The sequence below is a fragment of the Bacillus rossius genome, chromosome 1 (genome assembly GCF_032445375.1).
Source record: "Bacillus rossius redtenbacheri isolate Brsri chromosome 1, Brsri_v3, whole genome shotgun sequence".
Lineage (NCBI taxonomy): Eukaryota > Metazoa > Arthropoda > Insecta > Phasmatodea > Bacillidae > Bacillus > Bacillus rossius.
This window is the reverse complement of record NC_086330.1, coordinates 241,308,769-241,325,113: the sequence shown is the minus strand read 5'-3', so window position 1 is coordinate 241,325,113 and position 16,345 is coordinate 241,308,769. Positions and strand designations below refer to the sequence as shown.

The window sequence follows — 16,345 nt, the reverse complement described above, 5'->3', positions numbered from 1 at the left end:
TCGACTTCAATTCAAGTTGAAAAAATGGTTTTCCCATACCTCTATTCACTATTCATTCATTCTGATAGTCAAAACATGGATTTATCTTACAACTGTCTTGCAAATGAACTAGTGCTCTCTGTACCCAAGTTTTCCTCATCACCACCTTTGTGACTAGTATTTTCATTCCAGAACCAAATAGTTTTACAAAAAAAATTCATTCATTTTTTTTTTACTCTATTCTACACCTTAAAACAATATGTAACTTCTAGTATTCAAGACAAAACTTTTATGCACATGTGTTGAGCTTAAAGCTGCTTCTTATGTTATATGATGGTACTGAAGTTGCTGTTGCATGAAGTCCACATACAGGCGAGAATTACATTGCTGTTGTTTGACTACTGAGTATGCAGTAGAAGGGAGAGGAGGTGGATTGGAAAGAGATTTTTTTTACAACCCTTCTTCTATTCTTTAAGCTGTTTAACTTCACTAAATAGTGACATCTGGCCTTGTTGAACTGTTGAGGTTGATAGGTCAGTGCAGGTTGCCATTTTTATGGATTTTATCAGTTTTCTTGGATATTTGAAGCTTAAAACAGACTAATGGATAAACGGCGACATTCATGGATATTTACGACGCTTCACCGATATTTTCAAATTTGAATATCGTTCGTGTAAATATTTACATTCAACTAGCTATTTGAAGTTGTCAAACCATACAAGTGTCCAACAGTAAAGCAACACTCACATTATGTGTAGCATCATGGAACTTTAAAGTGTTTAGCCACAAACCAAAAACATATACTCCCACATATCGTTTCATGAAGTACAATCAATACCTATGGTTTCAGGGGAAATGTTTTATGTTGGTTGATTTAAACTCTAAGAATTGTCATGGCGTCAATAAACATTTGAATTATGTATTTGCCATTTCAATGTTTTATAAACAGCGTTATCGTAAAGAATGGGAGCAAGAATTTAAATGGCTGAAACGTGGCAAAACTGAATTTTCCGCCATTTGTTCGACTTCCAACTCGGGACTGAACATGACAAAGGGCAGCTTGAAGGATCTTTGGTGACACAAAAAAACACAAGTTCATGCAAAAAACCAACAAGCTGCTTATCAGAGTTGTTCTTTGCCAAGTTTTATAACCAAACCAAACAAAATAATTGATGCGGAACTGTTATGGGCAAACTTCATTTGTGAAAACAATTTACCCTCTTTTATCACATAATCGTGGCACTCGCATAATCGTCGTTAGGTAAAGTTATTCATAAAAACAAAACCCATTCATGGAAAGTACGTTTATTTAAAAAGTGAAAAATAAAATAAAAGAGCACGCCAAACAATTAAATTAATAAGTTATGCAACAAAAACATTTTGTTCAACTTTAAATAGAAAAACATATTTTAGGGCGTTAAAATTTGGATAAATAATTCTCTCGCGTAAACGTCGCATGATGTTTTTGGTTCCGCTATTAGTATCCGAGTGCTTTGTGTGGTTAATTTTTTCCGTATAAAACGATGTATTTTAAAGTAGAAATCTAATATTTATTCGGACGTTACCATTTACTTATTTAATTAACGGAAACACGAAGTTTTCTGATGTGTAAATTTTCTTCTAAAGGCATTTTTAAACGTTATAGCCTTTATCGGTTCGTTTGCGTGGCTGCGGTGTACCGCTTATAAAAATGTAGCCAGCGCTAGTTGGCATCATTCATGTTTGGTTATGTTGCTTCTCGTACAAAGCGCGTGCACGTAGTCTAATATCGATATCTCGCCGAGTGCATGCAACGCGTGCTCTCTGTCAAGTGCTGAGTTAACTACATTTGGTAGCCCACTCTTTCTCGTGGTTTGTACTACTATAGTTATGCGCTCCGACTCTCGTTCGCGTCACAGTTTTGGTTTTTCTATTTAAAGTTGAACAAAATGTTTTTGTTGCATGACTTATTAATTTAAATTGTTTGGCGTGCTCTTTTATACTTCACTTTTTAAATAAACGTACTTTCCATGAATGGGTTTTGTTTTTATGAATAACTTTACCTAACAAAAAAAAAATTTTTTGCATAAACGTTGCACCCCTACTTTTCAAACTTTATTTTAGTATAAAATGTGCTACGATTGTGCGATAAAACACGGTATCTGGGAAACTCATTGATAATTTCACGAAAATTGTCCCGCAAATGTTTCCAGATAGCGAAATCGCAAGAAACTTTCATTGTTCTCGCACTAAAACTAACCAGATAATTATTCAATCTTTGGGTACATCAGCTGCAGATTATGTTTCCTATGCTATGAAAACACAATTTTTCTCGATGATTGATGAATCAACTGATGTTACAGGTACTAGGCAGGTTTTAGTGTTAGCAAGGTTCTTTTCGTCAGAGATGGTTGAAACTCTTCTGTACAAAGTAATGGCTTTGAGTAGTGCTGCAAGTGGAAAAAATCTCTTTGCTTTGGTGAGCTCCTCATTTGAAGAGGATGTTATTTCCTGGAAAAAATGATTAAGTATGTCAGCTGATGGAGCAAAGGAGATAGTTGGAGCATTCAGTTCAATGCTATTCAGGGTGAAACAACAAGGCAATGTATGGTTCTTACATTGCACATGCCACGTGGCTCACCTAGCAGCATCTCATGCCTGCAGTGAGCTCCCAGACGTGTGTGAACAGTTATCTAAAGATTTTTATGTGCACTTCAAAACCTCAGGAAAGTGGACGGATGAATTCAAGGATATTCAGGAAATGTTGGAAATGGAGACCCACAACATTCTTCGACCTTGTTTCACAAGATGGTTGTCTCTCCTATAGTGTGTGGAGAACTTGTTAGAGCAGTGGCCTGCACTGATCAAGTATTTTGATAATTTGGATGGGAAAGAAAGCAAATGAGATTGTTTTTATCGCATTGTCAGTACTTTACACTCAGATTTGGATAAACTTTACTTTTTTTTTCTTCAAGCTGCACTGCCAAGATTTTCCAAATCCAACACTTTGTTTGTGCTGCTCACGCAATTTGTTGCAAGCTACTTGAAATTTCCAATAATTCAGGAATGTGGTATTACTAAAGTAGACGACAAGCGTGAAAACCAACAGCCAGATGAAGGAATTTTTATTGGTCACAAAACCAGAGATTTCCTAGAAACCTGTAATTTAACCACCGAACAGAAAAAAATTTTTTTTTGGAATGTCATAAAATTTTATCAGACAGGAACTAAAGAGCTGTATAGCCTCCTGCCTCTTGAGGATTATGTGTTAAAAAATATTATGATTTTTGATCCCTGCAACAAGCTGACTGGCACAAAGTAGAGAAGCTTGCCAACAGGTTTCTGAATGTCATCAGGCCAGATGACATGGACAGACTGAATGATGAGTTTATCTCTTATTCATTATGGGAACCTGTACCAGCCTTACCAAAACGGGAAATAGATTCCTACTGGCACAGTGTCTCTCAGCACAGGCAAAATGATATGGTGGTTTTCCCTGTGCTCTCAAAACTTGCAAAAACCATGTTAATTCTTCCCCTCAGCAATGCTGCTTTAGAAAGGGCTTTCAGCAATCTCAAGATGGTTAAAACTGCTCACAGATTATAAATGGAATCACCAATTTTAAATGCGCTGTTGCATTGCAGAATGAGAACATCTGCAGGTCTGGCTTTGAAGCCCACTGACGAGATGCGGAAAAGAGCACAGAACATGAAAAATTAGCTAGTTAATGATGTGAAATACATTGGTTTTTTAATCTTGTAAATAACTTCAGTTGTATTGGATGTATTTATAGTTTGTAAATAAGAAAACACCAAAGCCTATACTGAAGAGAAACTTTTTAAACTACTTTTCATTTTATTGTGATACCAACTATTATTTTTTTAATGTATATTTAAAATTACCGCGAAAAATAAATGATGTCAATGAAGGCTATAAATTTTACAGCTTTTTGGTAGGCCTTTGTGAATATAAGTTTTTTTTAGTTCAAATCAAATACCAATATGAATTTTGAATTCCAGTAATAATGAGAATTAGAATTCACAAAAAAATAAAAAATTTTCTCGCCATGTAACAACTTCTGGAAAATTAGACAATTTATATTAAAGTGAAAGGTTGGTTAAGTTAAGTCAGCTAAAATAATTACATTAAAAATTTTTGTTAAAATATTTAAATTATAGATAAATAATTTTTTTAAATTATGGAGCCAACCTAACTTAACCTAATCAATTCAACTAACCTTTCATTTTAGTCCCTATTTGCTTTATTTTCCACAACCTGCTACTTTACATGTTGATCAAGAAAATTTTCGCTAACTTCAAAATTCAGTGAAAATCATTGCAATCCATTTCACAATAACAGTGAATCTATTTTTTTAAATGCCAAATTAGTGATTAAATGAGCTCATATTTACATATTTAAACCATAGTTATATACCCATTTTCGTTGTTAACGAGAGCCAAGTAAATTTTATTTTAGTTCAGCAATGTTATTAACTCATCTGATAATTTCCTCTAGAATCTTAAACCATTATTTTCATATTTTTTTTATACTTTTGAGTCACAATGTCTGTTTTGTCATAGATACATACAGAAGTAAGCTGCTACTATATCATATGGTGTTATATTGATTGATTATATGCAATTGAAACTGTGACATTTACTTCTTTTAATGCCCATGTAAATGGAGTGTCCGTGTTTTGTAGTGTTGGAAGCAGAAGCAGGGAATGTGTTTGGATTATTGACTCATGCTTAATCATGCTAGCATATTCAATGTGAAAATAATTAGCAACTCTCTGTTTCAGATCCAAAATATCAAACATCTGTATTTTATTTATAACTATTATTTTCAAGGATAACACGCAATGAGTAAATATAAAAATAATTACGAATACCTATAGAACCCTCAGGTACAATACTTACCTATCAAACATGATTCTCATACTGAACAATCTCATTGATTAAATATATTATACCTCACACTTATGTATTTTACCTCACACTTATATATTTTAACATCAAATGTCTTACATAAATGAACACTCAATGGTGGAGGGCCTTAAATATTCATAAATTATTTACGTGACAGAAGACAAGCATTTAAAGATATGCTAAAATTGCTAAACACTATATAATCTAATGTCATGACCTGTAGGTCTATCAAAAGTTTCTTTCATAGAAAACGTGCTCTATACCCATTTCCTACACAATTTGTGCACGTAAAACATTTAGCATAACAAGAAAAACTTAAGTACATGAAAAAGCATAAAATGTGGCCTCTAACAACAATGCAATTGACTAAAATTTAAGCATATCAATATCCCATATCACGGCAATGCAAGGCCAATACAAATACATGTCAACCACGAGTCATAGGTGAATGGCAACGTGTAAGTTTACACAGTAGAAACTAACCTGAATGCAATCTTTCTCAGTTACACAAATGGTAAAACTTAATGTCTTTCCAGGAAAGCCAAATTTGCAAAGAAAGGAACAATCAAAGTGACTCATTAATATTTAAATTCTTAAAGAATTTTTTTATATAACAACGGAACTCTGCAAATACTAGCGATTGTGATGTCTCACGATGCAACATGGTTTAAGGTGCAATACTGAAATAAGTTAAATTAATGCCAAAAGAAGCTAAATAACGGCGGGCCAGGAACTGCAATCCCGTCATAAGCTCACGTCGCACATGTACAATTACGTCTCTAGATTCAAAAGAAATTTCATGACCCACTATGATCATTATATCATGTTATTGTGAATACAGAAAAATTATAACAAGACAAAGTAATAAGCCCCAAGGACTTAGATAGCAAAAACCTAAAGCCAAGTGTGAATGCACGCTAGCAAGGAGTGGGGGTCAACAAGGCAAGAGAAGAAGGGAGGTGGCCAGCTAAGGGGAAGGGTGGGAGGGGGAATTGACACTCGCATCTCGCACAAATTTTCTTGTTGAAGTTTTATATTACAAGTTTATTATTCATATTTGTATTCGAAAATCCCAATACACGCACAAGCATTTTTTTGGCTTTCATTTGCTCTAACTGTGCACACTTCTAATAATACAAACCCAGTAGATTTGCTCTCACACTTGCATGCACTTGGTGCCATCTCTGCACTCGCATATTTTCCTCATAAAATGCCACACAAAAATTTGTGGATGTGCCTTTTCCATGCCCAATACCAAATGCCTTTCTTTACATCTATACTATTATAAAACGGTTTGTTTGTTCGAGTGTCATGCAAAATGCTACTTGACCGATTTTGATGAAACATTTTTTGTTTAAAAGCTTATTTTTGACTTAAAAACTGGTACATTTTTTATCTCGCTACAATAATGAAAGCCAGAGATATACCATGGTTTATCGCATAATCGTTGCACATTTTATCCTAAAATCAAGTTTAAAAAATAGGAGTGCGATTTTTATGCGATAAAAAAATTTTTTTTTAGTTTAAGTAATTCATAAAAACAAAACCCATTCATGGAAAGTACGTTTATTTAAAAAGTGAAGTATAAAAGAGCACGCCAAACAATTGAAATTAATAACCTTTCTTCAACTTTAAATAGAAAAACAAAATCTGTGACACGAATGCGAGCCTGAACAAACTCTTAACTATCATCATAGTACACACTTACCACGAACGAGTGTGGGCCATCAGATGTAGTTAACTCTGTAATCGACAGAGAGCGCACGTTGCATGCAATTGGCGAGATATTGATATTCGACTACGTGTGCGCGCTCTATACAGGAAGCAACATAACCAAACATGAATAATGCCATCTAGAGCTGGCTACACTTTTATAAGCGGTACACGCAGCAATGCAGACTATCAGATAGAGGTTATAATATTTAAAAAGTCTTTAAAAGAAAATTTACACATCAGACAACTTTGTATTTCCGTTAATGAAATAAGTAATTGGTAATGTCCGAATAAATATTAGATTTCTACTTTAAAATACATCGTTTTATACAGAAAAAATACCTTCACAAATAGCTTGGAATCTAATAGCGGAACCAAAAACATCATGCGACGATTACGCGAGAGGATTTTTTATCCAAATTTTGACGCCCTAAAATATGGGTGCAACGATGGCCCGCACTCTTTCGTGGTAACGATAGTTATATGCGTTCGTTCAGGCTCGCATTCGGATCACAGATTTTGTTTTTCTACTTAAAGTTGAAGAAAGGTTATTAATTTAAATTGTTTGGTGTGCTCTTTTATACTTCACTTTTTAAATAAACGTACTTTCCATGAATGGGTTTTGTTTTTATGAATAGCTTTACCTAAAAAAAATTTTTTTATTGCATAAATGTCGCACCCCTACTTTTCAAGCTTGATTTTAGTATAAAATGTGCAACGATTATGCGATAAAACACGGTATACTAAAAATTAAAAAAGGTTTACGCAGGACTTGTAAAATACATACCTAAACTGTTTTCTTATGAATTTAAGCTTTTATACACCTGACAATTAATTGAGTCCATTTCTTAAGTTAAAATGTTTAAAATAAATCACATAATTGTTTTTATAAATGTAAAATATCGGTAATACCCTGATATTGCATGAGCGAAGCCGTAGGTTATTGGCTAGTATTATATTATATTCTAAATTTTAATTTCTTTGAGCTGTGTCGTCTAATATCCCATAAACTACGGCATATTCTTAACTTAAACCACCTACATACACATTTTTATAGTATGTTAATGAAATTTTATGTAATTCAATCATATGTTACACAAAGGCGTTAAAGAAATTTATGTTGTATCACATCTTATGGTGGAAACATTAATAACTAGTGTCTTGACACAAAATTGTATTTTTTTGATATTTCCTTGGATTTTTTAGAGACTATATTTGTATGAGTACATGCATTGAAGGGTGATTGTTTTTGCCGTTTTACAGAAAACACGCTTCACTGCTTACATGTTGTGGGCGAAGGAAATACGTCAAGAGATAGCAAGAGGCAACCCTGAGATGGGTAAGCAAGCACTTTGTCCATTGTGTTATTTGTTGTGACGCGAACAGTTTGGAAACTAACCTTTGTCCGTGTCCACTTACAGTCTAATTTTAACTATGATCGGTACAGCTAAACAAGTTGGCTGCAGATAAGAATAGAATATTAATTCCTGATTGGAGACTTAACTTCCTGAATTGATTTGGCACAAGTTGGTCATCACAGTTGCTTATTTTATTTTGTGGAACTTTAGAGCTTTTCAAGACAGATAAGAGTACTGCTAGTAATTTGTAATTTATGACTAGGGACCCCAAAAACAGTAAACAAGAGTGACAACACATGGTTTTCAAATATGGCAAAAGCAGTGCAAATGTTGGTATAAAAACATTAACATAAAAGTGGTGCAAAATATCTGTGTGAAAAATATATGTTAGTTCTAAAATTCAGTATCATATATTCATGTGTGCCATTTATTTCCTTAAAATTCATATTCTGTACCCTATGAATTTTAACTTATCCATTTTTGGTAATTCTGAATAAAAGCCTCTTTTCCATTCCAGAAAAAAATATCACAATTGTTCCCTTATTATTCTCCAGGAGGGTGTTTTGGTTCTTAAGGTAGTTTACTGTTATAATGAGTGGTTAGGTTAGATACTTTAAAAGTACTGTAAAATTGTGTGAACGGTTGTTTAGGTTGCTGGATAAAATATTTTGTAAATGAATTGAGTTTTTGTTTAGAATAGCTACATTAAAAATACTATAAAATATCAATGATGATTGTTTAGGTTAAGTTACCTTGGTACATTTTGAATTTGTAATTCATAATGAATTTACAGTAATTTTTTAACGAAGCTTACCAAACATAACCAACTGTCCACACTATTTTTAAGTATTTTCAATGGAGCTAACCTAACCTAACCAACCATCCACACAATTTATAAATATTTATAAAATAGCTAACCAAACCCAACCGACCATTTTCATGATATATCCTATGCTAACCTCTCTTTAAAATGGTAAATTAATGGACATGTCACAATGCCCTTTTAAAGAATGTTAGGTAATTATAACAAAAAGTGAAAATCTGTTTAATTTTTTTTTTCAATATAAAAGGCTTGTCTTTAGTTAAATCCATACTAATATTATAAAGCTGAAGAGTTTGTTTGTTTGTTTGTTTGTTTGTTTGTTTGTTTGTTTGTTTGTTTGTTTGAACGCGCTAATCTCAGGTACCACTGGTCCGATTTGAAAAATTCTTTCAGTGTTGGATAGTACATTTATCGAGGAAGGTTATAGGCTATATTATATTATCAATAACATTAGGGATCCTTACTAAAAGTCCAATTTAGAATCAAATGCGTTGGAGGGGGTTAAATACAACATGCAGTACACGTACGAAGTGTGTGTTGACAATGCCGCAGGCGATAAGAAGTTTATTTTCTATTGCCTACTAACATTGTTGCCACGCACTAGATGCCTTATCATTCTTAATTTTCCCATACAAGTAAAAAACACCCGTGTGATATTAACAACGAAGCAATCAGTACCCTCATAAGAGTTCAATTAGTATTTAAATACTTTTTATCACTTTAAATCTCAAACCTAAACTATTGTTTTTTTTTCTCTGTGTTTAATTTGTTTTTTTTACTGCCCTTTTTTCAAGTATATATATTTTACAGACTTGAAACTAATGTTCCTTAAGTTACGCAGGATGACATTTTCCAAAAATTAGATCCCATGGGTGGTTAAAACCAGGCAACTGTGGGTACTTTGTCTGAATGAGAACAGGATTTTGCATTGTTCATGCCTTCTGCATCTCCATGGCAACGGGCATTGCGCGGCAGTGGCGTACCCACAAGGAGGGGCATGTATAATGAGCGGCGCAAGAGTGATCTGCTTGTAGACTGCCGTAGCGAAGTACGGGTACATCAGTTGTACGTTGCGTGCACGAGTCGGGAAACCATTGGTGCTATTCATTTTCTCTCCTGTACATTATACAGCATTGTAATAAATTTTCACTGAATTTTTTTTAATTTAAAATTACTGTAAATGGGAGATGTGGCTTAATTTTTTTCCATTAGTATAGCCGTGCGAAGCCGGGTCGGGCAGCTAGTATAAGTATAAGTGAACGTCTCTATAATGATTTTCAACCAAAAAACTAAATTAACTTATTGTTAAATCATTAGGACACATGGTAGGTACTAAATAAAGCAGTAAACCAACTATCATTTAGCATAAACATGCCAGAACCTACACATTGTGTGCATTTATAGATGTTGTAAGAACAACTTACATAAATATATAAGGAAAGGGCCAGGGCAAAATGTATGTAAAACACATATTAACAGGTATCCTCATACCATTTACAATTATTTCTTGGACTAAACCATACAATTACAAAAACGTAAAGATATCCATATCAATTGTTTGTATTTGTCCAGAAGTTTCCTGGAAAACAAAGTTTTTCTCAGCTTAAATAACACCACATTTTTTGTGTCATGTCACATACTAGAAGAGAAGTATAAATAAAAAATGTGTATTACCTTCTCTAGTAAATGAAGCCATCCTGCTTTTACACAAAATAACCAAAGATATGACAATATAAAATGCATAACTTTGTGTTGTACACACAGCTCAATTAGCAAAACATTGCATGTCAGGCATTCATAAATAATATTTAATGGCAGTGAAGTACAAAAAATTACAGTGTTCTAGATATCAGAATAGTTTGTTATTGAAATTAGCTTCCTGGGTTGCAAATATATGACGTACCGCATGACGTTTGCAAAAATGGTGTTAATCAACTCGTGGAAACATTTTTATTTCACACCAAACTTCGTGTTTCTAAAAAAATGTTTATGTTTTATGAATAACTTAAAAAAAAAACAGCCAAATTTTGTTGTGGGTTTTTTTTTTTTTTTTTTTTTTTTTTTTGGCAAATTTCAAACATTCCGTAAAGTATACTTCACACACAATACCTTTTTTTTTAATTTCTAAACATTTGTTAGTAACACCGATTTAGGATACATGTCACACAGTTAGATTTTTAACACAGCAAATTTCACAAAGAAATTATTTGGATATAAGTTTGACAATCTATTTTTAGAGTACCAATAGATTGTGTATGTGTGTGTCTATGTGTATGTATATATGTGTGTGTATGTATGTATGTGTGTGTGTATATATATATATGGGGCTAATAATAGTGTGCTGTATGTAACAAGAAAATTTTTCAGTTGGAATTTTTTTAATAATGGGGTTGGTGGTGGTGGTGGTTGTTGTTTTTTTTTTTTTTTTTTAAACAAATATTGATAAAATTTTATGGTATTTCTCAATACTCACATGACATTTAAAAATGCCTAAGTATTATTAGTATTTTTGAATTGGGCACAATCTTTGTTAATTGCATATTTTTTATGGTATGAAAATAATTTTTTTTGTGTTCGTTATATTTTTCTTACATGAATAAAGTGGATTACTTAAAAAAAACCAAACGTTGGCACTCAGTTAGTTCTGCTATTATGAATGCACAAAATTAATTTCATGCATAGTTATTTTATTATTTCTATTGAATGGTTTTAAACATAGGCCAATGGGTTTAATAATCATTACAAACATAATTCAAATATTATTTTTACTTCATTCCAGTATTTTAAGTAAGTGATATACAGCCTTTGCTGGGAAAAAAAATCACAATTTGATTTGACTCCACAAATATTTTAAACATTCAATTTGATATTTGCTTTGCATCAAAAAAACTAGTATTCGCACAGGCCTAATGTCTAGATCAATTTAAAATACATTAAAATAAATGTTTTTATTACAGTTTTAGAATAAACATTCTAAAAAAGTTCAAGGTGGAATTGTTTACATAATAAGCCTTGGGCATAATTAGAGGCACGGAAATTTGGCGACTAATGATATCACGAAATGTCACAGAAATTTATCTCAATTTGCAACAAAAAAAATGAAATAGTTTTGTTTTCACAAAATAAATATGAAATAGTTTTGTTTTCACTAAATAAAAATGAAATTCAACTTAAAACCTGTGATAACAATATTAAATATTATCAAGCGCGAAAACAAAAATGCAAACTGAAAGTTTTCATAATGTACAAACCAAGTTTATTCCTAGATTTAAAAAAAAAAAAACATCTCTCATGTATAGTGTCATCCATTGTTTTCACTAGAATACTTGAAGATGCACCATAGTATATGTTCGTCACTGAGAAAAAATTACTAAGTTTCCTCGTCAAATCAATAATTTTCTTTGAATGTGCAGGTATTACAATGTATTAAAAAATTAAAAAAACCTTTTAAACAAGAATATTGAGGATTAACATAAAACCACGTTATTTTCATTCTGAAACATAGTTTACCAACTTCTAAATAATGTTTAACTGTCAACTTTCTGAGCCATTCAAAAACAATCAGTATCTGCTTCCACCATAGACATATACTCCATGGAACAAGTGTGCTGTGTAATATTTTTTAGGAGTGTACCGACTGATTTTACTGCAACGTCTTTATTTTCAAGCTACATGCGCATATGATATTTGATTTTATTGCGACATCATTATTTTCAAGCTACTTTGCATATAAAAACAATGTATTCTAAATTTGGTTTTCAATGAGGCCTACTTAAAAAGAGTTTTATTTCAGAATCTTACTAAACCATTTTTTATATTTCATATATTATATTGCATGTGAAGGTTGCAAAAAAAAAAATTATTGTTTTGTGGTATAATTTTTATTTATTGCAAGTATGCACACTGTGACCAAAATAAATTTAGTCTGTTCAATTAATGTATTTATACTTTTGAAACATTAAAAATTATTTTAGACTTGAAATCACACAAAATTTTATAACATCAAAATAAAAACAAAATGTGATATTAAATGAAAACCATATATATGGACCTCTAGGCATTACATATCCTTATTAAGGAGGCGATACTATTTCCAAGTTTCAAATAATTATTTTTGTTAATAATATCAATATAAAAACTCTGGTTCAATGTTTAATAAGATTAAAAAAAAAACATTAATTTTACATTTTCCTTGTACAAGAAACCTGTTAATGTAATTTCTGATACTGTTGTTTATTAAATACATGTCTTCCATGAATTGCTAACCACATGAGTTGCCACTAGCGCATTCTAGTAGGTGCGAGATGAACATGCCGTGAAAATTTCTGGTCTTTCTTACCAGAGCCTATACTGACTTGCTGGATGGTGTATTATGAACATTGGCTGAATGCTGAAGTGTCAGAGATATTTCTGCATAATACAAATAATACAACAGTTTTAATTTGGCTCAAGTAAATAGATAGGAAGCTAATAGATATTAAAGAAAGATATGCTATCGTTTCTTGATTCTTCATATTATTTATTCTTTGCATCGTGTTTGATATTACACAAGTGCCATTTCCATCATACATGTATGGAAATAAAAATTCCATATAAAACGAAGATTGATATTTAAAATCAATGACTGCACTAGTGCAAATCATGCCTCAATCATTGGTGTAACTTCTTCAAAACCACGTAAATTGAACAGCATTACTTTGAGGGGTGGGTATATGTGCTTGGAAATAAAAATTGTGTACTTTATTGTATTGAAAGTGTGGTGAAGTTGTACATAATCTCATGGGAGTATCCACATTGAGATTATCATTTTTGTAAAGAAAATTGTGCACAACTGTTTTAATATGTGCACAGTGAACAGCAAAATGGATGAAATACTGATCACATGACAATCTTTAATAAAGAATGCCTTCATCCATTTATTTCTACAAGGTTAATAATTGTGGTGTGGTTCGTAGCTTTTGGTTTCAAACCTTAGTTTTCTTACATGGTCAATTAATTCCATTATTGATTTTTTCTTGCATGCGTTTACTCAAAAGTTGAGTTCATTATATTCAACAAGATGAGACTTGGCTATCTTTTTTATAACTCTATACATATTTGACATGGGTAACGAGCATAAATTCACATACCATTATTTTGCAAGCACTACATAGAAAATTTTTATATTTAACAATTTCTCAGTTTCTTTAAAGTATGGTTAATTTTACATAATTACACTACCCATAAAATATTTCTTCCAATATCTACGTTTAAAAACACTGGAAAATAAACCATTTTGGAATTACCTGCTGTACATTTTATATTAGCAACACAACAGACAAACTACAAATGGAAAATTTTTAATGTCCCAAATTTACGTTTTATTCTACTACAGCGGAAATCGATAGTTTAGCACCAAAATAAAAGTATCTTCATATTTTGACTATCAAGTCAGAATGGCAGCTGGATTTATTTTTGTCAACAACAAAAAGTTATTACAAATTTTACATGGAGTTTAATGCCTTTTTTTTTTTTAATTCTTGATGTGAGGTTTTTAAATGTTTAAGTTAGCCGGTTTTTAATGTCGTGACATTTATTTCTAACCAGAAGATGAAAAATAAAAGGAAAACTAGTACCAAGTGACTTTATCTTTGTTCACATTTGATGTGCCAGCATCTCCAGTTGCCCTAGGCAACCACACGGAGGACCAACGAATCAACCCGATCCTGTCCGACTGGCATCTACCCCCACCAGGCCGGCAGAGTGAACACGGCACGATAGCCACCTTGAGTTCCCAGAAACCCACCTTTGCCTTCGTCAACCCCAGGCTCTCAGGACGGGTATAAAAGGCCAGTCCTTGGCCATGCAAGGACAGTTGGTGTCGAGAGACACCACCAGCTGCCGAGCTTGCTCACCGCGCTGACATCCCTCTCTCTCTGGCCTTAGGTGCTATTGTGCTGGTCGCACTGCAAGTCGGGAGTACTGGCCGCCCGAGTAGTGACCCACGGTTGAAAGGATTGAATAGAGAGAGAGAGAGGAGCCGCGTAGTAGTGCTTAGAGGAATTGTAGTGTGATGACAGCCAAATCCAGACCTGCCTATCTACAGGCCGTAAGGTAGTAGGAATCAACCAGTTCTAGGTCAGGTTGTAAGGGGAGGCTGTCGGCCCCACTTGTGTGTCTTCCAATAAACCAATATACAGAAACTTGCGTGGATTCTTCCAGGGAGGGGGGAACCCACGGGGAAACCTTCTGGCCCTCCCTGCACCGTCTCCAGAGAAGAACCAGCCTCCAAGCTGCCTCCTCAGGACCCAGACGATTGTTAATAAAGAACGTTGGCAGATGCCAGATGGCAGGGGGAAGAAGACCCCTCAAAGCCCCTCCCTCTCGGTCATGACCCATCCCGGTAGACGAGGCCCCCTGGGTCCAAGCCAAGGCTCGAGACTGCGCAGCAGCTGAGCAAAGACAGTGTGTGGCGGTCCCTCACCGGCCTGCTGTTTCCTTCCCCGCACCAGTCCGGCTTAGACAGACTCCGGCCCCTTCAACCAAGGAATGACTAGGGGAGAATAAATGTGCAACACCAGAACAGCCACCCTCTCGAGGACCGTCAGAGTCCTCTGGTGATCTTCTGCAGGGCAACACTCACTGGGGATACTCCCCTGAACTAATCAGACCATTCCCTCCAACTCCCTCTATGAACCTGCACTTGGGCAAGACATCACCAACCATACACACATCACACAACAAATTTTTTGTTTTGTTAAGGTTATATTTTATGTGCATGATGACATTTAAAAAAACACACAAAGAAGATGATAGGATATTTTTTTGTAGAAAAATGTAAAAAAAAATTTGGAAAAATGTATATTTGAGGAAAGAAACATTTATTTAAATTTTACTGGAATTTTCCACAGGACTATGGAGTGTTGGAAGATAATCCTGAAGGAGAGCTATCAAAAATTCGAAATAGAAAATAACATTTTTTTTTATTTCCGGACATGTTTTCAAGATATTCTCTAAGAAGGCATTGTAATATGTAAATTAGTTTATCAGGAGTTCACCATTTTATTGAGTGGTTGTGATGGGTACATGAAAAATAGCATCAAATTGTGAAAACATTTGGTTAGTTTGGGATAGCTACTTTAAGAATACTGTGAAGTACAAATTTTGAAGGTAGATATTTTACTTCACCTATTTTTTTAATTTTATATTTTTATTAATATTTCTAACCATTTAAACAATTTTACCTTATTTTTAATGTGGGTAGTCTAACCTTAAAAAAAAAAATTGTGCGTGGAGACCATGTGCAACAGAAGTGAAACATCTTGCTTATTAGGTATAAATAGAGAAAAACTTTTACAATTTTTTAATTGAACCAGAGATAATAATTGAGAATAATAAGAATACAGGTATGATCTCAATTAAAAATAAACTGAGGAGTAGACAAACACAAGCAGTGTTACGAGAATTCCGTAGCATCACTGCTGCGTCATTTCTACCTCTCCCCCGCCGTCTCTCCTTCGGCCGTTACAACAAGCATATAGTATGCTAAGCTACCTACCTATCTCCTTCCCCTCCCCCTTGCTGTA

At 33.5% G+C, this 16,345-nt stretch overlaps 1 protein-coding gene across 2 annotated transcripts in view; it reads left to right on the top strand.

The window, feature by feature from the left end:
* Nucleotides 1-16,345, top strand: part of LOC134527416 (HMG box-containing protein 4) — a 157,508-nt gene that overhangs the window by 119,303 nt on the left and 21,860 nt on the right. For both annotated transcript variants that reach the window (XM_063360087.1, XM_063360086.1), the window contains exon 7: nucleotides 7,863-7,938. In XM_063360087.1, coding sequence (XP_063216157.1) covers nucleotides 7,863-7,938 — 76 coding nt within the window. The remainder of the gene's footprint in view (nucleotides 1-7,862; nucleotides 7,939-16,345) is intronic.